The sequence below is a fragment of the Rhinolophus hipposideros genome (genome assembly GCF_964194185.1).
Source record: "Rhinolophus hipposideros genome assembly, chromosome: 9".
In the NCBI taxonomy this organism is placed as follows: domain Eukaryota; kingdom Metazoa; phylum Chordata; class Mammalia; order Chiroptera; family Rhinolophidae; genus Rhinolophus; species Rhinolophus hipposideros.
Window position 1 is genome coordinate 65345364 of NC_138055.1, and position 26769 is coordinate 65372132.

Consider the following 26769-nt stretch of genomic DNA (forward strand, 5'->3'; position numbering starts at 1 on the left):
TAAGCTTTATCGCCTATCAACTTCTGCTGTGTGGAATAAAAAGATTTTAAAGTTTTAAAATGTAATATTCTAGTATGTCACGTGACTGCATCCATCTCTTTGTTATGATTTTTTTTTGTTTCATTTTGTTTTGTGTTTTATTTTTCCCTAAAACAATATCTCTGGGGAAAATAGTTTTTAAATTCCAAGTATAGCCAAAGAATTAAAATATCGAGTAAAAGTAGCCACAAATTGATCTAGCAGTTTGAAATTTATTTATAAAAATTTTGTTAGAGATGAATATGCCAATTTGCTATGTGATAAAATGTTTATGGGTGATTAAATATACTTATTTCAGATTCACTTTTACCATTCTATTGAAATAATATTCTTAGAGCATCTTTTTTTTTTCCTTCCTGTAAATATGTTTTTCTGATAGGCGTTTAATGCTAGTGAAAAAGCAGTGGTGGAAGCATTATTTCAGAGAGATTCACTTGTCCGGCAAAGTCAGGTATGACTAGAATTTTTAAATATGTGTTTATAAAACATGGACAAAAGGCAAATGAAATAAAAGAACTGAAGTTGTTTTAATTTAAAACTTTTTTCTTAATTTTCTCTTTCTAGTCTTTTTATTTGTAATTAAAAGAAATTAAGAACCTACTTATTTGGTTTTCAAGTGATAGCCCTAGTATTTCTAGGAATAGCCTGTTAAAAATTGTGTTATTCCTATAGAAAATTTCATCTTTTTGCCATATATATATATATATATATATATATATATATTTTTTTTTTTTTTTGCCACAAGATATATATATATATATATCTTAAAGTAAAAATAGTGGTTGGAAAAATTGTTACTTGGTATTTTTGAATCAGAAGCTTTTTTTGAAATTAAGGGTAGGAGTACTACTTCAAATAACAGATTTTATAGTTAATACTTCTTTTTTTTTTTTTTTTTTGCCTTGTTTTCCTTTCCTAGCTCGTGGTAGATTGGTTAGAAAGCATTGCCAAAGATGAAATTGGAGATTTTTCTGATAATATTGAATTTTATGCAAAATCAGTGTATTGGTAAGTCACTTTTATTCCCGAGGACACTTAACATTGATTTTGTTTATTCATCTTTCAGTGAATACTTATTCACTTCTTACTGCTTATTCAGTCTGAGAGCAAAACAGATAAATAACCCTTCCTTTATGTAATTTATAATTGTTTAAGAGAGTAAAAACAAATACATATCATGTTGGGTATTAAGAGCTTTGGAAAAAAAAGAATCAGAGTTGATGAATAGAGGGTGATAATGGGTACTTTTCAGTAAAAGAAGGCTTCTCTAAGGATATAACAGGTAGAAAGAGTAAGTCTTTTAAATAAAGGAGGCAAGCCATGCAGCAATCTGAGGGACAAGTGATCTGGGCAAGAACAGAAACTACAAAGACCCTGAGAAGGTGAATATTTGCACAGGAAGCATGTGAACACAGCAGAAAAAAATGGTAGGGAATGAGACTGAAGAGGGCCAGCTTATGCAGGACTTTTATGGACAGGCAGAGGTTAAGGGTTTGGGACTTTATTCTAAATGTGATGGAAAACCTTGAGAATAAAAGAATGATATGATCTGATTCGTGTTTTCAGTCACCTGCTTTATTTTCTTACTCATAATTTGATTGCACATGTGCTATGTTTCTAGCTACTTTAAAAAAAATTTTTTTTTTAAATTTTAAATAATTATTTTCCCAATATCCTTCAGTACTTCTAAATTATTGTAGGACATTGACACCAGAAAGCACCCCTAGGCTGAAAGGACAGTTTATGGAGTGGCCGGTTAGCTCAGCTGGTTAGAGCATGGTGCTGGTTGCACCAAGGTTGCCAGTTCAATCCCCACATGGGCCACTGTGAGCTGCTCCCTCCTTAAAAAAAAAATAAAACGTAGCTAAAAAAAAAAAAGGTTGGAGGGAAGGATAGTTTCAAGACTTGTAGAAAAAGTTCAGATTGCCTTTGAATTCACTAATACATGTACACACAGTTTGCAAGTCAATTATATGTTTTCTCTGCTTAACTAGGAAATTAGTGCTACTAAATGTTTATTAAAAATTAAATCTTGAGTAGTTTGTGATTTTTCTTATTTTATACAACATTTACAGCCTTTACTGACAGGATATAACCATTATGCCAAAATTCACCCATCAATGTGCAGCCTCATTTCCCATCTAAAATTAATGAGAATATAATTTACTTTAAATGGGACACGGACGCAGAGGGCCAGGAATTAAAGTATAGCCTTAAAGTCTTAAATTCGCACTTCAAATATCAAAAGAAGCAATTCCCAAAGTCATGACAACATGGTAAAGTAACTACACAGAAAAATAATGGACATTTAAGTCATTTCATTTTTCTCATATATAGTGAAAACAGATGTATTTATAAGTTCAGGCTTCAGATAGCATACTTCATTAAGTCATTATTCATTTAAAATACACAAATTGTTTGCAAAGAACATTTAATTTAAATTTCATAGTTGCTTATAAAGTGGTACTTGAAAGGTTGACCTGTATAAGGAAATAAGTTCCTGTCAAGAGAGATGGTAAACTATAAGTATAAAATATACCACAGTGTTAAAAACTTCGTAGTGCTCTATAGGAAAATCAATAAAGATAATGTAATTTTTCTGGGGGAAAAAAGTATTTAGTATTACAAATTTAAATGTAAAGTTTATATATGAATTTAATAAGGAATACCTTATAAGGAATTCAATAATGGATTCAATAAGGCAAACCTTGCGTTGCCACATAATCATTTATTTTGTATAAAACAATAAAAATGGTGTATTTTTTGAACATGGGTACATCAAAACCGAAGGTTAATTTTTACTTTTTCCTTTATTGGCAACTTTGGATGCATGTTTAGGTTTTGGTTCCCAGAGGGCGTTTTTTACAAATCTTGAAGCTGCACCTCTGTCCAGCTTGCCAGCCTTTTTCTTGTCTGTTATTTCCTTGACTCTGTTCCTCTACACTCTTGTTTCTTCCTAATTCCTACTTTACTGGATGTTCCTTAGGATTAACTCCCTGAATAGCCAAATAAACCCAAAACATTGAATTTAATGTATAAGCAGAAACTAAATCCACTTTTGCTTGTTTGAGTGGCTCCAACTTCTTAAACAATTCATTTCTAGAAACAGACCTCATGGTCTTCAGTATCTCATCTGCAGCACCAATGGAATTCTCAAATGTTGATAAATAGTCATGAATTTTTGCTGGATAGTCTTCATTAATTTCCTTTCCTGCCATTATGACCAACTCACTGGTCTTCCACTCCTGTCTCCCAGAAAAATAGTTGTGATTTTTCTGAGCAAAAACGAAATTTCAATTTTTAGAAAAAAAATTTGTTTCAGTTAAAATGACTATTAAGGTTTTTGTAAGTTTTTTATGACTTAGTCTCCCTTTTTTACTGACTAATGGAACAGAATAAAGAACCCAAAAATAGACCCACACTTATTGACTTGGTCATTTAGTTTCAACAAAGGAGTAAAAGCAATCCAATGGGGAAAGAGATGCCTTTTCAACAAACTGCAAAAAAAAGCTGGTTATCTATGTGAAAAGAAATTAACCTTGACACCCCTCTCGCATCATATCCAACGAATAATTCAAGATGGATCACAGTCCTAAATGTAAAAGGTAAAAACCATAAGCTTTTAGAAGAAAATATAAGAGGACATCTTTATGACTTGGGGATAGGCAAGTGTTTCTTAGGTCACAGAAAGCAATAAATCGGGACAAAAAATGATTTGACTTCATCAAAATTAAAAACTTCTCATTAAAAGACATCATTGAGGAAATGAATTGTTGACAAGCCACAGACTAGAAAACCATGTAGAACCTATAGTTCATAAAGAACTGCATCTCAGTAATAAAAAGATAGCTCAATAAAAAGGGCAAAAATTTGAATAGATAACTCACAAAAGCATCTAGATGAGTGGCCGATAAGGACATGAAATGTGCTTAACATCATTAGTCATCTGTGCTAAAATGTAAAATGCCCTTTCATACTTAGCATTTTTGCATGTTTTTTTCTGAGTTTATACTATTTTTCTTACGTTGACTTTGATTTTTTAAGTAGACCTATTAAAATAACTCCTTAAAAAGAAACTACTTTTTTCTTTCAGGGAAAATACTCTGCATACCTTGAAACAGCGACAGCTGTCTTCTTATATAGGAAGTGTCCGCCCTCTTGTCACTGAATTGGTAAGTGTTCTTTGAAATGGAAGTTGTCCTCAAAGTTAGGTGATTTTTTTTTTTTTTTTAAAGTCTGAGAACTTCTCTTGGATTCTTGTTTTTGGTTCCTGAAGGTTTGCTCATACTATTTAAAACTACAAAGTTGCATTTGAATTTGGTGGAATTTGAACATACCTACGATCTCTGAGTTGTAAATTTTAAAAGAAGGTATAGAAAGTGTCCCTGATTTGCCAGCATTAAAAACAAAACAATTTTGGTCTTATAGCAAAGTTTGATTCTTCAACTAGAAGACGGTGACCTATGAAAGATCATTTAAATAGAAAATGGGGGAGGGGAACTTTGTGAATTAGTTAGAGGTTAGAAAGGTCATTTTAGGATACGAGTAATAGGAACAATAGTGGATTTGAAAAGAACAGTAGTCTAATTGTGGAAATAAAGGAAGAAAGCTTTGTGACAGGTGTCAGCATGTGAATTAAATGTTTATAGTGAGCAGTGGGAGAAATAAGTGGTTATGAAAAAATGAATAAAATTCCATTTGGTAACAAAAGAGGTTTTTTGTGAAAATTGTTTGGAAACTACTGGTAGAGCTTAAAATAAATTGTAGCTAAATTACCCGGTAGCGGTAGCAAGCAACTGAAAATCATTTGCTCTTAACATCTGGAAAGTGGTGGTTTCCTTTTTCCAGAAAGAGGTCATGTTCCAAAATTGAATAATTGTGTCTGTCTACAAAATATTTGTGAAAATAGCCAATTGATCTATTGTGCATTTCATTTTCTGGATTGATAATTTGTATTACCATACACAGTAATATTTGGAATAAGAATTACTTCCTTTCTTAAGTCACATTATTATAATTTTTCACTTGAAATTCCATATGCAGATCATGTGCTCTTTGCTGAAAGGTGAGGACAGTATATCATCCCAGATGTTTAAAAGCACATTCCTTTCTATCTGTGAAAAGTAGTAGGTAGGAATAACTGGGGTTTTTTGGGGACGGGGAGATCTTTATTAGAAATCTGTTTTTTTAAAAAAAATTTATTGGGCATTGGTGTGTTTTATGTAGCATTAACCCATCATGGGCTCTTTTCTCATAGGTTTCTCAGGAGGTACTTTCTAGTCACACAATAAATTACGATTCCTTCCATTTCTCCTCTACACTCATTTCCATCTAGGCCTGATTCTGTTTAGAATTAACTTGGCCATGTAGTTGCTATAACAGAGTAAAGATCAAGTCACCTTGAATTATGAACAGCACACCTACTATACTGGACTAGTGATGTTTCCACCTTTCCTGACCTAGGCATGCAACTTTGAGGACCAACGGAGTCCGCTTAGAATGCGCAGTGAACAGTTGTGTGGCCATTTGGAACATTTGTGACCATTTCCTTTGTTAATGAATTTGTTTCAGTAATCAGGAGAGATTTATCATATCTTGATAGTGTTTAAATGTATGTGGATAGAAAGGATTTATAGTTGATTTTTTTTCTTTTTATCATAGGATCCTGATGCTCCTATAAGACAGAAAATGCCCCTTGATGATCTGGATAGAGAAGATGAAGTTAGATTACTCAAGTATCTTTTCACGCTAATCCGCGCTGGAATGACAGAAGAGGTAAGTCATGTACACCCTGCTGTCCAGTGTTTAAAACCTCAGAGACTCTTTAAGTTGGAAGGCGTCTTTGTGACCACCTCATATGCCTTCTCAGTACAGTAGTAATCTCTTTCACAGTATATCTAGATGTAACTGCCGTTTGAACATTTCCAGTGATAAGGACACATTGCCTCAGAAAGCAGTGCACTCTAGTTTGTACCACTCTACTAGAAAATTCTTTATAAGGAGTCAGACTTTGCCTTTCTATATTGTACTCTGTATCTTAGGCATATCCCCATTATTTCTAGTTCTGATGTGTGCATTAAGAATAAGTCTGACCCAAGTTACTCTTCACGTGACTCTATTTATGCATTTGTAGACTATTATGGCCCTCGGACTTCTCCCTTTTAACCTCACCTCCTTTTTCTTCTTTAAAAGATTTTTATTAAATTATAGCTAGCATACAATATTATATTAATTTCAGGTGTACACCATAGTTGTTCGACAGTTTAAACCTCACTCTTTAAAATGTAATCTCCTTTAAAAAGGAGTTGGGGGAGGTGGCCAGTTAGCTCAGTTGGTTAGAGCATGGTGCTAATAACACCAAGGTTGCGGGTTCGATCCTTCCATGGACCACTGAACTGTGCAGAAAAAAAATGTAATCTTTGTGATAGTTAAGGTCTTGCATGCACAGGCAGACCTCGGAGATGTTACGGATTTGGTTCCAGAACACCACAATAGGAGTGATATATTTTTGCTGGTGGAGGGTCTTGCCTTCAACATGTAGGAGAAAAACGCGAAATCTGTGAAGCAAGTATAGCGAGGCACTGTAAAACGAGGTGTGTCTGTAGAACATTAAGTATCTAATTAGCTTACTGAATGGCTTCATTGACTCCAGATGAGCAGTGTGACGCATAGAAGCTTCAAGCTTTAGGTATTATGTTGTATGAGTATTTCTTTTGCAGTACTGTCCCTGATGTTCTTTTAGATGGAAACATGTTAGTTCAAAGTGTTGTTTGTTCTTCTGTGTTACAAACCATTAGCATATATCAAGTAATTTCTTAAGTAATTTCTTATAGTAGTAAGTCTAGGGTTATTAAGATTGTTCTTATTTTTTAATTAGGAGAAGAAATTCATATCACATATTCATTTATTCAGAAAACATTTAAGTCCCAGCCACTCTGCCAGGTGATGTGCAAGGTACTAGGAATTGCAGTGGCAAACGGATGTATTTTTTTAAAACAAAACAAAAAATGATCACATTACCGAAAGGGTGTAAACAAAAACTCTCTGGGTCCCACTACCTTTACATAACCACAGATAACGGGTTTTTTGTATTTACTCACAGCCCTGTTTCTTTTAGACCTCTTTTTAACATAATTGTAATCATAGTATACGTTCAGGGTTTTTTTTTCTTTTTTAACATCTTTATTGAAATCTAATTCACATACCATACAGTTCACCCATTTAAAGTGTATGCTATAGTGATTTTGGTATATTGTTTTTCATTGTGGCAAAATCTGTACAACAAAATTTGTCATTTTATCTATTTTTCAGTGTACATTTCAGTGCATTAATTACATTCATTGTGAAACCATCGCCATAAAACTTTTCATCACCCCAACCAGAAACTCTGTAACCATTATGCAAAATAATTCCCCATTTCCCTCTTCCCCCAGCGCCTGTGACCTGTGATCTGCTTCCTGTCTCTATGAGTATGCCTGTTCTAGATATTTCATATAAGTAGACTCAGACAATATTTGTCCTTTTGTGTTTGGCTTATTTCATTTAGAATAATGTTTTCAAAGTTCTGCGTTCAGTTTGTATCTCCCTTTTTGAGATAGCATATCAAAACATTTTTCCATGTTTCTACATAACTTTCATTATTTCATAATTTTTAAAGCCATAAATCCAGAATGGTGTCTGAGATAGTCTTTAACTGGTTGTATTAATCAGGTTTTCTAGGTTCAAGAAACCCAACGGAAATTACTTATAAGGGGGGGAATTGATTGACTCATGGAACAGAAAAGTCTAGAGGGTTATATCTGACTTTAAGCAGGATCCTGGGACTCGAAAGATGTCATTAGGATACTGTCTATTTGCTGAGCTCTTGGCTCTGCCCGCCTCTTTGGCTTAATTGTCTAGAAGCCACTCCTCGTGTCTGTGGTAACCTCCAGCAGGTTACATCTTCCTGCCAGCTAACAGTCCCAGCAAAGAGTGTGTCTCTCTCTTTCCATGTCTCCAGCAGGAGCCCTGGGGGTGATTCTTACTAGATCACATGCCTAACCCTAGAGTTCAGAGACGGGATTAGGCCTTCCCAAACCGTACGAACTAAAAATGGGGAAGAGATGATAGAACAACAAACACGTATCTATCTTACTGGTATATCAAGTTCATCTGATTGCTCACATTTAACATACAGAAGTATAATTGGAAGAGTGAATAAACAATAGCACCCTGTCATTCTAGAAATTAACAGTGTTTTTGTAATTCTTTTACATAAATCAAGGGTCATCAACCTCTTTAGCCCTATTTGTCTCCAGTAGAATTAAGTGCCTGTGGGCACCATAGGACCCTGTTGGTAAGCCCAAAATCAAAGAGCAAAAAAAAGGATTATTTAGTAAAGAAAGGCAGGGGAGTGGCCAGTTAGTTCACTTGGTTAGAGCGTGGTGCTAATAACACCAAGGTTGCTGGTTCAATCCCCGCATGGGCCACTGTGAGCTGCACCATCCTCAAAAAAAAAAAAAAAAAGAAAAGGCAGAGACCAACCACAGAAAGACATGTATATGGTGATAAAGTGAAACACCGTTACTAGTTGTCTACATCATTGTTTGTAATATCTGTGCCATACATTACCTAATCCTGTCATACGCTGCTTATCACTTTTCTATAAGGCACAAGCACTTTTCCAGTACTACACTGGTTATATGACTAACTGCTCTTTCTTGTTTCTGAAGGCACAACGGCTCTGTAAGCGCTGTGGTCAGGCATGGAGAGCTGCAACACTCGAAGGCTGGAAGCTCTATCATGACCCTAATGTGAATGGAGGTATTTTAGTGGATTTTATTCTGAGAGTTGGGGGTATATTTAGCTCTAAATGTTAATCTCTGTGAAGTACAGCTTTTGTTTTTAAAAATCAATGAAAGATACCATTTTAAACTACATATTTGTTTTCTTTTGCTGTTTTATAGGAACAGAATTAGAGTCTGTTGAAGGGAATCCATACAGATGCATTTGGAAAATAAGTTGTTGGAGAATGGCCGAAGATGTAAGATATAATCAAATATTTATTGGCAATGATTTTTACTCTAGTTAATTAAAGGCCTGAAGGTACTGTAGTTCGGGCTAAAATTCCTGTTTTGAAAGAATTTCCAATCAAAGTGAGGAATAGGAGTTGGCTGACTTAATCAGAATTATTCAGACACTAAGTAGTAAGAATTAAACACTGACATAAGGCAAAAATATAAAGGAGGCACCAAATGAGTTCTGAGAATAATAAGCCTTGAGCTAAAGCTGGTTCCCAAGAGAAAGAATTGAATTGAACTTTTAAAAATTAGTAGGATATGGGCTGTTGGGCATGACAATAAAAAGGAATTCTAGGTAGGATGTATAGGTTATGACCTGACCTATGCATTCCTAAAAATCATTGCAGCGTGCAAAAAATTGTACAAAAACCCACAGGACTTCTGGGTGAAAAGGAGTTAAGAATACAATACTCAAAAACCATCAGTGATACATAAAAAGATAAAAACTTAATAGAAGCAGCACAGTTTCACACTGTTCAATGGTTAGGAAATATATAAATATTACAATAAATGTGGCGTTTACCTTGAAAGAGACCTGACGTCTGCTTCTGAAATTGGGTGTCAGAGGGTTGCAGCTTGTGAGTTATTGGGAAGTGGTAAAAGGAGGTTCTCTGAAATCATACAAAACTGTAACACTTGATGTGTATCAGTTTAGATTGTAAAACACCTGATGAACTGAGTTAGCTGGTAGGTGTTTGAGATGTGTTACTTTTGTGTATTTTGGTGGCCAGTTTACCTGGGTATATAGTTTTCTGCATTCACTTAGCATTTCTTGTGGATGAAATTGTGCATAAGCAAATGGGAAATTTGCATTATGTTCAGATTGTTCCTTGATATGTCAATTGCTTTGGAACAAATTCACATTTTTAAAACAAGCTTTGTAGAAGAACTGACTGTAATGGGAAAGATTGAAAGAGGTAAATTAAAAACAGGCAATGGTGGTCCTCAAGTGTAGCTTAAGGATTGAGAACTTTTTTAATCGTAGATAGTGGTGAACCATTAAAACCTCAAGGGCACCTGACAGAAGGTTTTAAAATCTGTGTGGCGATGGAAAATAGGCTTAAAATTGAATGGACCAAAGGCTGAGAAACTAGGATAGGAGCCTCTTAGAATTATTCAGACACTAAGTAATAAGGGCCTCATCTAGGATAATATTTGAGAGTGGAAAGGAAGGAAGCAAGAATAGTCAGGATGAGTAATTGCAGACAGAAGGCAGAGGAGCACTTAGTTACATAGTAACAGTCTCTGAAGTGTCTTGTTTGGATGATAAGAAAACTGGAAGTGCCATTAATAGAATCTGGAAGTAAAATGGGATAATTTGATGAATATAACTAATTCAATTTAGGAATTTGATACAAACTGATGCCTGACAACTTCCGTGTGTCTTGTTTTGATGTTTTTAGGTCAGTGTCAGGTAGTATTAGGTATTTAGAAACTTTCTAGGGAAAAACACCTATACAGGTTCTATCTGGAATAAAATTTGACTATTTTAAATCATCCATTCGAGTTGGATCTACTTTTACACCCTGTATTTGAAATTTAGATCTTTGACTTTTCCTAAAGATTTCAGTATGACTGTATCATCAAACTAAGGGATCCTTCCTTCTTGTTACCCCACCAGATCTTTCACTAAAGTTTAGAAACTATTGAATAAATAAGTTCAGTTTAGAAAACATTGCAAAATTCCATATTCTGAAAAAAATTGACATACTAAGAAAAACAGTATTCCAAATTTATTTGTATTTATTGTATTTCAGGAGCTTTTTAATAGATATGAAAGAGCAATTTATGCAGCTTTAAGTGGGAATCTCAAGCAGGTATGCAATCTATTTTAATAATTCTTTTCCTGTGGAATGAAATCATGTACAGAAAATATTTTAATTGTATATAATAAATCTTATAAACTTAAACTACTTTTTAAAAGTAGCAATGATAGAGATAATCATGGAATAGAATAGTGACTTGAGCTGCTCAATATGATGTATCCCATACACCAAATGATGTTTTACTATGTGAAATCAGACTTCAGTTTCTAAGATTATAAATTTAATTACAACATGCATTTATTGAAGACTGATAGTACCCATAGTTTTATGCAGCAGTTGCCACTAAGGCACAGTGACTGTTTGGATTGTCTTACGTGTGTGTGCTTCTGACAACCCCATTATCCTCTACATTTTACAGCTCTTTTGAGGGATGACATTAATTAGTTGAAACATCGTCTTATATCAGCATGGAAAGTTGATGCTATTGTGAACTCAGTATGGGAAAAAATCTTAATCCTGTGTTTCCCCGAAAGTAAGGTCTTATTTTTGGGGAAACAGGGTAGGTCAGACTTCTTAGAAGATGTGGTTTGGCGAGGGGATGGGTGGATTATTCAATGTGATATTTTACAATCCACAATATTCTGTGTCATTATAGTGCCTTATATAATTTTGGTTTTCCTTTCTTTTTTGTTGACTATGTCTATGTTTTTCTGTTTTGGAATGGGGGAAAAGCTTCTTCCTGTCTGTGACACCTGGGAAGACACAGTGTGGGCCTACTTTCGGGTGATGGTGGACAGTCTGGTAGAACAGGAGATCCGGACCTCAGTCATGACTCTGGATGAAACTGAAGAGCTCCCTAGAGAATATTTGGAAGCAAAGTGAGTTTGTTGGTTTGTTTTAGTCATGGTGGTTTGTAGTATGCTCTGTTAAGTTTATTAATATTATTTCATCCTTTATCCTGTTCTTTCTTTCAAAGTTGGACCTTAGAAAAGGTTTTCGAAGAACTTCAAGCGACTGATAAAAAGGTAAATATTATTATGACTATTTTATAATAACTGAAATAGGAAACTATAAATGTGAATGCTGTTGTGCACTGTAGCTGAAAGGCAAAAAAAATACATGAAACCTATTTGTTTCATCTAAATATGTGATATGCATGTAATCTAATTTGTATCTTTCCTTTTGAAAAATTAAAACACATAATGATAAATTAGTAAGACTTTCTTTTTCTACATCTCAAAATAACCTTCTTAAAAGTAATGTTCTTTAAGAATTTTAAAATAACCAAAGTAATACTGTATATTCTTGGAACAAAGTAACACAAAGATGTATAAATAAAACCTTTATGATAATTTTCTCCCAATGACTTTATGGTGTTTCTCATTCCCCTGAGATGATAAAACATATTGATATGTATCCTTCTGTATCTTTGTCCATACTCTTGCAAATATGTATAAATAATTAGATATTCTGGTGTAGGATTTTGGTTTTTGTTGTTTTTCACATCATACCATATACATCACAACTTGGACTGGGTTGTTTTTTTTTTTTCTTAATGATACTGTCTCCAAGTTCATGGATATAGATTTGACAACCTCATGTTCTTTTTTAATAGGTACATAATGTTCTGTATGTAATTTTTAAATCATTGCACATTTGCTGATATTTAGGTTGTTTTTAGCACTACAGTGAACATTCTTATATACATATATGCTCCTCTGCTAGTTCTGTTTCTTTAGGATAGGTTTCCTGAAAGCAGGGTTGCTGGGTTGAAGGGTGTATGTGTGTTAAATTAATTAATTAACTGGTTATAGCAATTAATTCATACTCTCACAAATAATTTATTGTGTCCATTTCCCTGCATTCTCACAAGTCCCGTGTATCACCCTTTTTATTTTTTGCCAATCCATCAAATTAGGTGAGAAATGAGAGTGCACTGTTCTACTCACATTTTTCTGTGTATTCATAAGGCTGAGCAAGTTTTCCTATGTTTATTGACCATTTGTGAATTTCCTGTTCAGATCTTTTACCCATTTTTCTGTTGAGTTTTATCTTTATTATTGCATATGAACTCTTTGTATAGTAAGGAAATTAATGTTTTTTTTTGTCAAGTGTTTATTATTTTGGGGATTCCAACTAATGAAAATAAAACAAGAACGTCAAGGAATAGATATAAATGTTAGAAAAGGGAGAACATTTACATAATGATGAAAGTGCAAATCTAGAAACTCAAGACTCAGAAAGTTACTAGAATTAATAAGATAAAAAGAACTTGTTCAAGTATCTAAATCCAAAATAAAGTTACAAAAAATCATAGCCTTTCTGTACTTGTTATAACTAGTTAGAAAAGCATATAGCCCTCTTCAAAAGTCCCATTTAAATTATTGACTAAAACTCTAAGATACCTAGGAATAAAAATTACCAAAGGTTTGAGAGCCTTCATGAAGAAAGCTAGAATTTTATTGAAGATGAGTAAATAGATATACCACGTTCCTGGATGAGAAAATTCAACGTAAATGTCATTTATTGCAAAATTAACATAGAAACCTAAACCTTTGGGGATTATTTCTAGGCAGAAAATTTCCAAATAGATGAATGCGTAAGAATGGCAAGAAAATTTGGAAAAGAACAATAGTTATGGGATGCTGTCTTAATAACAAAACAATATAAAGATATAGCAAAACAGTATAAAACTGGCACAGGAATAAATAATAGATCAGTGGAACCAAAAGTCCATATTAGATGTAAGAATAGGTGAGAAATGAACAATGACAGTGGTGACCTTTCATTTTAGAGGAATTGGGACGGTTTATTTAGATACATGAAGTGGACAAAATTAACTTTACATTTGGAAAGACAACAAAGCTAGATCCCTACCTCATGCTATGTATTAAAATAAATTCCAGATGGAACAAAAGTTTGAATGTTAAAAAGAAATGTTGCAAGAAAATTTAGACAACTAAGTAAAAATTTTAAATTTTGACAAAAAATAAACTGTTACGCTTCAAGAAACCCAGCTGAAGGTTACTTGTAGATGTTTTTTTCCCCTACTTTTTACCTATTCACTATTTTGGTGGTTTTCTTACTCTTGGTGCCATGTGCAGAAGAGAATACCCAAAGAATGCTTTTAATAACTACTGTTCATGTTGAAAGAAATCTTTATAGTTTATTTTCTTAGGTCGCATATGCACTTCCTTTCTGGTCCATCATGGAGTGTCAAGGAAAACAGTAGTAAAATATAAAAAAATAGAAGTTTAATAACATTCACAGAGATTAAATTGTTTTATCACAGTTCTTTGCTTTCAAACATATTGTTTAGTCCTGGATTTGTAAGCCTTGATTAAATCCCAAAGGCAGTATCTTTCCCATGTTTTATTTTGATCTCCTGAGATCATTCATTTCCAACTTTTTCTTTATGTGTGTTCCTTCTTGAAGTTTGACATTTTTAGTTTAACAATAAGTACATACTACAGAATGACCACTAGACGATTTATGGAAAATGTAAAAATTTTTTCAGAGAGTTCTGGAAGAGAATCAAGAACATTATCATATAGTTCAAAAATTCCTTATCCTGGGAGACATTGATGGTAAGATATTATAATTTTATTTTACTTTGTATGAGCTCTGTTTTCTTATAGTAATTTTGTAAAAAGTTATCAAGTCAATACGTATGACTCACCACATCTTTTCATCTTTATAAACAGCCTATTTGGATGCAACCATCTCCTTAACTGTTAAATATAACAGTTTGGATTTAATCCAGACTCACTTTTATATGAGTTATTAACAATGAGATAGTGACTAAATAGCACTGTAGGAATGTGGTAAATGTTCTTGGTAATGTTTATTTATCTTCTTTTGATTTTTATCCCTATTGTTGAATCTTTGCTTTGATGGCTCGTAGGTTTGATGGATGAGTTTAGCAAATGGCTTTCCAAAAGCAGAAATAATCTACCTGGACACCTCCTGCGCTTCATGACTCATCTCATTTTGTTTTTTCGCACTCTGGGACTACAGACCAAAGTAAATAAAAATGAACCATTTACCTTCTCTACAAGATAGATGCTTTAGACCTGTCGTCAGGAAAACACTGCTTTTTTGTTGTTTTCTAGAAATGGTCATAAGGATGCCAAAGTCTTCTATATAGTCTCATGTGGTCGTTCAGTGGTAACTCTCTGTGGATGACCTGTTAGCATTCTAATCTGTGGCTGCAGAATGCTGATGGTCATCTGGTTTTTGGCAAATTCATAACTTTAATCCTCATCAGGACCCAACTCTAAATCTAACTCAAGCAGCTAGGCTAATTGAGTGAGACTGAGTTCGATGTGAGATTATAAATCTTTGTTTTCTTTTTTCCTTTTTTCCTAAATGATAACATTTTGGTCAGAGTACATGTAAAAGGCAGAATGATACAGCAGTTGAAAGCTTGGGTCTTGGAGTAAGAATCTTGGGTTCACAGCCTTGCTAAGCAGCTTATAGTTTTGTTCTGGATAAATAAAACCTCCGTAGGTTTTAGTTTCTTTCTCTGTAAAATGTGACAATAAGAATAACTACCCACAAAGAGTATGGTAAGATTAAATCAGGCAATATATGAACTTGGCTAAGCACTTAGCCTTGCATATAGTTTTTGCTCAATAGTAAATATTTAAAAATTTAATAGCAGAATTTTTATTAGACATATTGCTGATACACATAAGCAGTTGTGTTTATAATTGAATTATATCTTTTTTCCCAATGAAGGAAGAAGTTTCCATTGAGGTTTTAAAGACATATATACAGGTAAACTTTGAGAATCCACCACTTGACTTTTTTTTTTTTTTTTTACTATTTTAATGAAAATAAAAATTAGAATGATGGTATTTTAATATCCAGTGGCAGGAAATTCATCAGAGTCTGTAAGAGATCTTTAATTATCATAAGTTCATTTTTAAAGAATTTTTCTGTTTAGCAGCACAAATCCGTATTTGTATGAATTTCTCCTAAATATGTTTGAACTTTTTCAAACATTTGTTTTATTATTGACATACTTTGATCTTTTTCTATTTTTCAGCTTTTAATAAATGAGAAGCATATAAATCTCATAGCATTTTATACCTGTCATTTACCTCAAGACCTAGCTGTTGCCCAGTACGCATTGTTTTTGGAAGGTGTGACAGAACTTGAGCAGCGCCACCATTGCCTGGAGCTGGCAAAAGAAGCAGGTAAAAGTAGTTCGAGAACTTCATCATTGGGCTTTGTAGGCAAATTTAGCATTTTGGCTTTAGTAACATTTATCCTTCTAGTTTTAAATCTTATTTCTCTTAAGAGAATTTCAATGAAATTCTGTTTTAGGAATAAAATATACTGTAACTCGTGTAAAAATCTGTATCTTTAAATTTTGGCATTTTCTTTCATAATATCTTTCATATTTTATGTTACAGTTTTTAAAAATTTCTATCCCAAATTTACCAAATCATTGTGACTGTTTAGAGAATATTGGTGTGAACGATTAAGTCTTGTTTTTGTCTCTTCAAAAAATTCTTTAGATTTGGATATTGCAACTATAACAAAAACTGTAGTTGAGAATATTCGAAAGAAGGATAATGGTGAATTCAGTCATCATGACCTGGCCCCAGCCCTAGATACTGGCACTACTGAGGTAATATAAGGGTGAGGGGAAGTGTGTTATGTGTAACTCCTAATAATTCCTTGTGTTGTGCTTTGGTGATCTTCTACCTTAAAATTCTCTGGCTTCTTTTCTTTATTTAAGAATTTTTCTTTGTCAGCCAAAATCTTTTAAGTTATAAAAATTGAAAGCAAACTTCAAGTCTTATATAAGGGATTACTTATAGTAGTATTATGTTAGAGGAAGCTTCTTTAATTGAAAAAATCTGAGCTTTGGGTTTTTGCTCATCACATTATTCTTGATACTTGATCAATCACTAACTCTTATGATACTTACATATCCCTATTTTCAGAAAGGAATTGAAAGTTTTATCTAGGAAAGAAAAAATTTTTAGAGTAACCCTTAAAGGAATCACATGGTTAAGTTGGTGGGACATAGAATATATAATTCCAGATTCACAGTCCAGTAGGTTTATCCATAATTTAATAGAAAGCTATTAAATATGAAAATAAGCTAAGGAAAGCTGGATTCTTTCATAATTTTGTATAATTTGAGGGACAATGAGGTTCACTAGAAGTGCAGGTGTAAGTTAATTCTAATTTGCAGAATATCTTAGAAAACAACAAAACTGATGTTTCTTTTTTCTCTCTCTCAATTAAATGAATAGGAGGACCGTTTAAAAATTGATGTAATTGACTGGTTGGTGTTTGACCCAGCACAGAGGGCCGAAGCACTAAAACAAGGCAATGCAATAATAAGAAAATTCTTGGGTATGCTGTATTTTTATATTCTTTTTAAAGCTTTTTGTTCAAATCTATATATTCTTTAACTTTGTTTTGTTTTTCAAACCTTTCCAATAGTGGAGGGCACAAAAAGCCACTCATATATATATCAAACTTGGTATTATGAAACAAAACATGTTTAACAGTGAATTTTCATGCCCTACTCAATTTTGTGTATAATCTCAAGGCTTTGAAAAATGTAATCCTTTTTTTTTTTAAGACTCAGAAGTATTTAATTGCACTTAATGAAACCTTTTGTGACTATAGCATTGAAATAAGGAAAAGGCCCAGCCGTTAGGTAGAAAGATCGCCCAGACCTTTAACTGAAGTACGTGAAATGGTTACAGCTGACTGTAAAAGTTGCAAACCAATGATTATACTTTAGAAACCGTTACACACAAATCCACATATATATTGAAAAATTGTATATCTTTTTCACAGCATCAAAAAAACATGAAGCTGCAAAAGAAGTATTTGTGAAAATTCCTCAGGATTCTATAGCAGAAATCTATAATCAATGGGAGGAACAAGGAATGGAAAGCCCACTTCCTCCTGAAGATGATAATGCTATCAGAGAACATTTGTGCATTAGAGCTTATTTGGTAAGACTGTAAAGAAAAAGACAGGGGCTGGTCTGGTGGCTCAGGTGGTTGGAGCGCTTTGCTTCTAACCCTGAGGTCAGGGGTTCGATTCCCACATGGAGCAGTAATCTGTGCCCTCTACAGCTAAGATTGTGAACAACAGCTCTCCTTGGAGCTGGGCTGCCGCAGGTGATTGGTGAGCAGCTGGCTGTGAGCAGCTCACTGATGAATGGCGACCGACTGCCTCAGCCTGGGGCTAACGCAAGGCTCATAATACCAGCACGGGCCAGGGAGCTGTGTCCTACACAACTAGACTGAGAAACAACAGCTTGAACCAGAATGTGGGTGGGGGGAAGGAGGTAGAAGGGTGAGGGGGAGAAAAAGACAAAAGTGCCTGTCTTCATGATGGTCTTTCTGATTCACTCTCAGACTTGGAACTGTTTCCAGAAGTGGTGATTGACTCATTATCTTACCTTTCTTGTGACTGTGGTACTGACTGATCCACAAGGGCATTGAAATCATGACCTGGTCTTCATTAATATGAGCCTCTAATCAGTGCTAACCAAACAAGACACTTCACATGGGAGATAGTATATGTGATGTCTGAAGCTAATGTTTTCTTTGAATGCTTATCTCGACTTTACCATTCCTGCCTTCGGCGATAACTGAGAAAAGCAAGATATTCTCTATTTGTTATGACTAAAAAAACAAAATGCTCATTCAAAATTCATTCAACAAATAATGAAGTGATTACATGGGACTACTCTGTGAATGGCTTTCTGTCCTTGCCGCCGAGAAGCTAATAGATCAGTCAGAAAGACAGGCAAGGAAACATGTGCACCTCACAGAGTGCTAAATGTCAAGATATGTATGTGATCAGGGTGCTGAGATAGGAGTAGGTGCCAGAAAATGATGTGTACACCCACGCGTACACGTCTTGCTGGTGTTCGTCACTAGACAAAACATTCACAGTGATTTTTTTGCATAAAAACTTAAATATTGAACATTTTGTTTCTTGATGCTACAAAATTATTTCTAAGAACCAAATTTTTAAAGCTTTGTTGAATGTATATAAAAAGTTTTCTTTTTCTGTATTTTTCTATTTTAGGAAGCCCATGAAACGTTTAATGAGTGGTTTAAGCATATGAATTCAGCTCCACAAAAACCTGCTTTGATACCTCAACCAAGTTTTACTGAGAAAGTGGCTCATGAGCACAAAGAAAAGAAATACGAAGTAAGTTGAATATAGAGGAGACGTGTCTGTTGCATCTATACATGCCATATATTTTAATGAGATCATTTTTTTCAGCAGCTATATTTCTATTATAACAGGTGATCTTCCTGTTAATGTTCTGCTTTGAAAAAAAGCCATCTGTTTACTTTTCTTTCTAAAGTAGATAATTAGCCAGAGATGAAACATACCTTCAGATGACAATAGTATTCATTTACAAAGCTATTATTTTAGTGTTTTATTTAAATGCAGTCTGTTGATGTTTATTTTTATATTTGGCTGACTGAATGTCAGCTCTTCAGAATGATACTCCACATTACATATATTCCCGGGTGCACTTTACAAATACATTATTTATTGGTTTTAGTCCATTTATATATCTGCCTTGTGTTTGTTTTACAGATGGATTATGGTATTTGGAAAGGGCATTTGGATGCCCTAACTGCTGATGTAAAGGAGAAAATGTACAATGTCTTATTGTTTGTTGATGGAGGATGGATGGTGGATGTTAGAGAGGTAAGTTGTGTGCATTGTTTGTAGCTAAAAGCAAAAAATATATGTATCTCTTTTTTAAAAAGTTTTGTCTCTGAAAAAAAAAAGAAAAAAAAAGTTTTGTCTCTGAATAGGAGCATCTGTAGTTCTTACTTAACCTTTGTATTTAATACTGAACATCCCATAATTTAAATCTAAACTGAAAATACTAGCCAGGAAATAGGAATATTCAACTCTTGGGTAAACTGTTTCTTCACATTTAATATCTTCACTCGGGATACTAAAATCTAATTTTTTAAAATTCTGGACCTACAATTTTAATTATACAAGTATTCAACTCAATTTAGGGATATGAGGATAATCTGGTAGAACGAGTAAGACATGTAAAGCAGTGACCTCACCTCTGAGCTATCCATTTATCTTGAAAGCTTTTTTGAAATGCTGGGTTCTGTCCCCAGAGGGTCTGGTTGAATTGGTCTGAAGTAGGGCCACGCTTTTTAATTTTTATTTTTTATTAATTGAATAGCAAGCTTTAATGTGTACCCTGGGTTGAGATCCAGCTACAGAAGTACTTAATGCCATAAGAAAAGCACAAATTAAGTATTTTGTGAGTTCAGGGGGAAAAAAAGTTTTCCTTTGCCTGGAAGAGATCTGGACAGGATGCTTGAAAGGTATAGCATTTGACTGAATCTTGAAGGAATCGGGTAGAATGTGGATGAGCTGAGGTGGGGGAAAGGAAGGATACTGCAGGTGATAATCAGCGAGGGAAAGACACTGAAGCTTGAACCTGGAGCACGACAGAAACAGTCAGTACCTCAGTTTGGCCTTTGCAGACCTGATGGTCTATCCAAAGAGACTTGGAAATGCTGAATTCTGGATAGTTGGCACATTATTTTGAACAGAGAAAACCATAGGAGTATTCCTAGTATCTTCTACCATGTCCTAATATATTCACTATTATTTTTAGCCACAACATTTTTCCAGCTTTCCTGGCTTTCCAGAAGCAAAAAAAAACAATAGGTCTAGGAGATTAGCTTTGAGCTCCTATTTGTTACTAATCCCTGATACAGTAATATCTTTAAAGTCTTTTCTTCTTACCCTAAAATTCTTAATAGAACTCTGCTGACTTCATAAATAATTTCGAAGTTTTAGCAGGTTCCTCAGGCTCAACTTTTCTAATTTGTGCTCACAAAGATAAAAGTTTTAGTGTTGCTAAATGCTATTTAAATTTTAAAAAGACTTGAGTGCCTTGTTAATACACAAATCTTTGTTATACTAGTTATTAATCTTAGTAGATCAGATAATGAAAGCCACAAAGTAGGCTGGAGTAGTGTCAAAATGGAGGTGGAATAGAAGGCAATGAATGATACCATTTTGTTTTATCAAACATTTAAAAGTCAATGTTCAGTCTCAACCGCTTCAAATAATCCAGACAAGAAGAGATTTCTTGAACAATCAAATGGTAAATAATGACATTTTGAATCACCGTGGTTGAGTTTAGCGTAACACTCTTACTTGTTCAACACAATAGGGAATTATCAGGGCTTCTGCTACCACATGTATCACTTGTATAAGAAGTAGGAAATAATACCCTTTCCCTTACACAGATCAATTCCGTGCCAGGTGAGCATGACCTGTAGAGTGGGGCACGGCCAGGACGTAAGCCCCCACTCACTTGCCTTCCAGCTACTGTTGTGCAAAGCACAGATGTACAAGGTAGCCAAGGCATTATATACTGTCTCTTCTACTGACGTCTCCAAGTTACTGTGTAACTGTGGAATGGTCCCATTAGTGTTGGAGGCTGGTGGCACACAGGGATGGCAGGGGGTGGAGCAGGCAGGCCATTTTTACCTACTTTTCACCATCTCTGCTTTCACCACATTTTAGTTGAAGCTCCAACAATCTTTCCCTTGCTTCCCACTCTTCCTTATACAGTCCCTTCCTCACATAGATCAGCTAGTAATCCTTTTAAAATGAAATAGATGTCATTCTCCTACTTAGAACCTTCTCATGTCATCTCATTACTCTTTGAATAAAACTCAAAGTTCTTTTCTTGATGTACAAGGTCACATGTACATTGGAACTTGTCTACGTGTCCTATAGCTCTCCCCTCCCTACACTCTAGCCTTCTGAACATCTTTGCTGTTCTCCCTCTGCCTAGAATGCTCTTTCCCCAAGGTATTTGCATGGTTGGCTCCCTTCCTTCATTGAGCAGTCTGTTCCAATGTCATCTTTACACTCTCCCCCGCCCCAACCACCCTATCCTAAATAACATATGCATATATGTACACACACCTGTCAACGTTCTGTCTCCTTATCCTGAGTTAGTTTTCTTCATAGCACTTACCACAGTCTGATATAATGTATATCAATTTATTTGTTTTTTGTATGTCTGCCCCCATTACAACATAACCTTCATGAAGGGAACAACCTTGTTTTCTTCATTTCTCTGACCGTGGCACTTAAAATAATACCTAAAACATAAGAGGCTTTTGGAAAATATTTGGTAAATGAATAGTACTACATTATTGGGGTGAATGTATTGTCTTCATTTCAGGGGTCCCTGTCACTACAGGTCCACTTCTGCTATCAACACTTAGAATTAATGAGTTTTTCTCATATATAAGGCACTGTATGTCCCTGATGGAAAGAATCGTCTTGTTTTCTGTATTTACAGGATTTTTCAAAGCTTTTCTTCACTCAGATAAGAAAAATATCCTAGGTTGTGCAGAGCAGTTAATTCCCTTTTCCTTGTGGTAAATTGTTGGGCCCACCAGGCCCATCAGGCATAATTCTGGATGGTTGATAGCAGCAGCCCGTCTGCTGGTATGGGAATCCATTATATAATAGTCAGTAGAGGAGATCACTGGTAGCAAACCTTGGTATTTGGCAGCAGAAGGATTTAGGAGAAGCGGCTCCCGGAATCCATCCTGTGAGATGAGGTTATTGATAAACAGAATCCATCCTGTGAGGTGAGGTTATTGATGAACCTGCTGCTACTTTCAGGGGATAAGAAGTCTAGGAGCCAGGGGTACTTGGCCTCTGTAGTGTAGGGGGAAAGACTACATTGAAGCACAGATGGAATGACCCAGAAAGAAGCAGTCCTCTCATTCTAGGCCCAGGTAGGAATCACTGGTAAGAATTACTAGTAAGGTGTTTTAAATACCCCTGTGAAGGTAGTGATGAATTCCTATTTGAGAAAAGAAATGAAGGTGCCAACCCTTTTAAAGCTAAGAAAATGCAAAGCACGCATTTTAGTATTTGCTTTTATGTATTTATATCTCAAAACAAGACTAAAAGATTGATGATAATTTTTCCTGTGTGGAAACCTGACCTAGGTCAGACTAACTTAGTACAATTACTCATTGGTAGAATTACCAGGTTACAGTTTGTTGTTTCACACCTCTACTTATATCTACCTTTGAAAAATGTTTTAGCAGTTTAATATTACAGCCTCACACATGGAGATATTTTTAGAGATTAATGTAATTGTCATAAGGAAAAAAAAATCCAAACTTCTAAGACAGTACCCTTTTAAAAATTAATTGTATGTATCTTTAATAGGCTTTTCAAAGAACCAGTTATTGTTTTAACGTGTCCTGTTTTCTGTTTTGTTTTACATTATGAGTTCTGTGGATTTCCTTCCTATTTTTAAGATTATTTCAGAAATTTTAGTGTGGTTGAGTACCTTTCTATTTTAATTACTTTAGTTTTCAAATTTGTTAGGAGAAAATGTAAGGTTTATTCTCCTGCACTCTTACATAATTTTTTAGAAAGATTTAAGCATACTCACAAAAGAAATGTTACTTGCTGTCTCCACATTAAGTTTTCCTCACATAGTTGTTAGTTCTGTCTCATTGGTTATATTATTCAAATCTATAGGTTCTTTCAATTTTTCTATTTTAAAAAAATTAACACAAAGACATCATAAATTTGTTCTTTGTTTAAAAACAAGACGTTTGCAGTGAAGTTGTCCTTCCCTGTGCTCCTCTCCCCCGCCACCCCTTCCCCCCGCCCCATCCTGAGCCTTCTCAGCCAGTCTTTGCTGCCAGTCAGGTACATCCTCTGAGACCTCCTTATATGTCTGTTTCCATCTGTACTCGGATGCCCAGGGGAATGGTGATGGTTTTCTGTTCTGAGTTTTGCCTGGTGGTATTCAGTCTCTAACTCTTACTTACTCCTATTACACGTTTTTATTCAAGACATAGTAAGTTTACTAGAAATACAAATCAGAAACATTTTGTTTTCATTATCAGACCTGTGACTCTTCTGTAGTATATTTTGTTCATCTTCATGCTGTTTTGCTAAAAAATCTTGCCTACTAGATACCATGACTGAAAGCCTGCCTTGTTTTACTTTTAATGGGCATGATAAGCTATCCTTTAGCTTCTCCCTGTTGCTTTTTGGTTTTGATGCCATACAGAGTATTTAGCTTAAAGTTGTTAAAATGACTACTTGACGTTGTCTGTCCATAGGATACTGAGGAAGACCATGAAAGAACACATCAAATGGTTTTACTGAGAAAGCTTTGTCTGCCAGCATTGTGTTTTCTGCTTCACACTGTATTACATAGTACTGGTCAGTATCAGGAATGCCTGCAGTTAGCAGATATGGTGTCCTCTGAGCGCCACAAACTGTATCTGGTAAGTTTTAGAGCATTTACACGTTTACATTTTAGTGATTTGATAAGCTCTGTGGTAATATTTAATTGTGTGAGATGTGTTTATTTTTATTTTTTAGCTGTACTTCGATTTTCTTAAAGTGATAGTCCCGTTTTAATGATTGTACTTTTCCCCCAAAATGTGTATACATTCCTAAGCAGTTAGAAATATTTAGACTGACTTAGAGAAATAACTTTGAAATTCCTAGGCCGTGCTAGCATACTGGCCTCTGGCTACATAAATGTCAAAGAGGGATTTCTTCTTATGTTAGGCTAATCAAATTGATTAGGTGAATAAAAGTTCTTAACTTTCCTTTGTTCTCATTCTTTTTCTCTTTTTTAAAAATCAGGTATTTTCTAAGGAAGAGCTAAGGAAATTGCTGCAGAAGTTAAGAGAATCCTCTCTTATGCTCCTAGATCAGGGGCTTGATCCGTTAGGATATGAAATTCAGTCATAATTCATCTACTCTTTGTAATCTCACTATTTCCATGATAAATGGAGTTTTTTGTAAAATATACATATTTGTAATTACTGGATTTTTTCTTTTGCATTATGGGGGAAAATGTTTGTAAAATTTAAACATTTGAATTTTGTACTTTTCAGAATATTATGGTAACACTGAAATTTTAGTGTATTATATCAGTTATTTCCCTGTTCATTAATAAAATGATATAAAATAAAAATTTCTGTTATTTACAAATTCTGTTTGTCATTCTGTTTTGTAATAAGAAATTAAATTTCCTGTTTTCCTATTTTTTTCCTATGATCATAAATATTCTGAAAAGAATGGCAAGTAGATTTAAGTCAGGTATGTAATTTCTCATAAAATTTAGTGTTTTTTAAATATTAAAGCTAAGAAAATGAATATAGCAAAATTTTTTCTAAAGTAATATTAAGCTATTGTTCTCTTTATTTTGAAGACATTTCTAGTTTATTAACTTTCATTCAGTGAACCTGCTATTAAAATAAGGTGCTATTAAAATAAGAATTAATGTGGTATCTGGCACATGGTGAATGGTGAACATTGAATAAATTGAGGAATACAAAATGAGTAAGATCTAATCCAGCCCTTCTTCTAGGGGAAATGCAATAAACTTTTTTTTTTTCAATGCCATTAAAAAATACAAGTAATCAGAGCACGAAGAACTATTTCCAGCTAAAAGGTCTCTGAGGAAGTAGCATTTGGGTTGTGGTTTGAGTAATGTACTGAATTTACAAAGGCAAAGATTCAGAACAAGAATGGTGAGACACTACAGATCAGGAAATCAATATGAGCAAGGCCTGCAAGTGCCAATGCATGTTTATGAATCAGCAAGTATGCCGAACCGACAAGAACGTAGGACTTATAAATGGGAAAAAATTTAAAGAGAATGTGACTAATAACTTGGTCTGGGTTAGTAACTCCCAAAACGGGCTAGTCATCTGAATCACCTGAGGAATTTGTTAAATACGAGTATGTATTTATAGATGGCACTCCTAAGATGTCTGGCTTAGGAGTCCTGGCATAGAGTCATAGAATTTGTATTTTTAAATGTAATATGTGTAGATGATTCTTACATGGGCCATTCCAGCTTAAGTCAGAGATGAGTATCGGCAGTCCTCCTGTACCCAGCACAGACAGCGAGAGTTGATAATAACATTGTCTTCCTGGCATCAGTTGGAAAGAGGTATAGAGACAATGGAGTTGGCCTCAAGCTTTTATTCTAGCTAAAGGGATCCAGTGATGAAATATTATATCATCAAAACCTTTCATTCTTATATCTTACTATGTATCCATTTTAAAAACGAGGTAGAGCAGTATGAACTGATAAAAAAGTGTAAGTCTAACATGTATGGGACTTGTATGTTGAAAACTATAAAATGCTGCTGAAAGAAACCAAAGAAGAGCAAAGTAAAATGGAGAGACACACCATGTTTATTAATTGTAAGACTCAAGCTAGTAAAGGTGTCCCTTCTCATATTGATATACAAGGTTAACACAATGCCTATCAATATTCCAGCAAGAAAATAGATTGTGTATTATTTGGGATGATTGAATTAATATTAATTTTCTTAGATGTGATAATGGTATTGTGGCTAGGTAGAAGAGTGTTCTTATTCTTAGGAGATGCATGCTGAAATATTTAGAGATGAAGCCTGTACTTTGAAACGGTTTAGCTTTAAAATAAAAGTCTACAAAGATAAAGCAAATATGGCAAAATGTTAACTAGATTTAAAATTTTTCAAAATCAAAATTTGGGTGAATTTCAATAAATTGTGGCAGAACAACTGAATATCCATATGGAAAATAAACTTTACCCCCACTATACTTTACATTGTCAGTAGGAGAATTGTGGTATGTTCATAACAAAAATACTACTCAGCAATATAAAAAGGAAAGAATTGATCTGTTCAACAAAAGAACTTAGACACAAAAAGAATACATAGTGTGTGATTCATTTATATGAAGTTCTATTATAGAATAATTGGTGAAAACAATTAGAACAGTGGCTTCCTTTTGGTGGTAGGGTGGGAATTTCCTAGGGAATTTTCTGAGATGATGGAAATGTTTTA

General features: G+C 34.3%; 1 protein-coding gene and 1 pseudogene across 3 annotated transcripts in view; one reads left to right on the forward strand and one right to left on the reverse strand.

The window, feature by feature from the left end:
* Nucleotides 1–26526, forward strand: part of NUP107 (nucleoporin 107) — a 41435-nt gene extending 14909 nt beyond the window's left edge. The window contains exons 9-28 of one of the 2 annotated variants that reach the window (XM_081061033.1): nucleotides 419–490; nucleotides 959–1047; nucleotides 4133–4211; nucleotides 5701–5814; nucleotides 8751–8841; nucleotides 8985–9061; nucleotides 10856–10915; nucleotides 11597–11742; nucleotides 11841–11889; nucleotides 14382–14451; nucleotides 14769–14887; nucleotides 15605–15643; nucleotides 15915–16065; nucleotides 16390–16502; nucleotides 17137–17239; nucleotides 17693–17853; nucleotides 18941–19066; nucleotides 19466–19579; nucleotides 24031–24198; nucleotides 24566–26526. In XM_081061033.1, coding sequence (XP_080917159.1) covers nucleotides 419–490; nucleotides 959–1047; nucleotides 4133–4211; nucleotides 5701–5814; nucleotides 8751–8841; nucleotides 8985–9061; nucleotides 10856–10915; nucleotides 11597–11742; nucleotides 11841–11889; nucleotides 14382–14451; nucleotides 14769–14887; nucleotides 15605–15643; nucleotides 15915–16065; nucleotides 16390–16502; nucleotides 17137–17239; nucleotides 17693–17853; nucleotides 18941–19066; nucleotides 19466–19579; nucleotides 24031–24198; nucleotides 24566–24673 — 2049 coding nt within the window. In that variant the 3' untranslated portion in view covers nucleotides 24674–26526. Of the gene's footprint in view, nucleotides 1–418; nucleotides 491–958; nucleotides 1048–4132; nucleotides 4212–5700; nucleotides 5815–8750; nucleotides 8842–8984; nucleotides 9062–10855; nucleotides 10916–11596; nucleotides 11743–11840; nucleotides 11890–14381; nucleotides 14452–14768; nucleotides 14888–15604; nucleotides 15644–15914; nucleotides 16066–16389; nucleotides 16503–17136; nucleotides 17240–17692; nucleotides 17854–18940; nucleotides 19067–19465; nucleotides 19580–24030; nucleotides 24419–24565 lie in introns of those variants that run through there. The other variant, XM_081061032.1, reaches the window with a different exon arrangement.
* On the reverse strand, nucleotides 2831–3260 carry LOC308501972 (nuclear nucleic acid-binding protein C1D-like; annotated as a pseudogene). Its single transcript has one exon. The product of its transcript is annotated as a nuclear nucleic acid-binding protein C1D-like (transcript).
* Nucleotides 26527–26769: the final 243 nt, after the last annotated feature.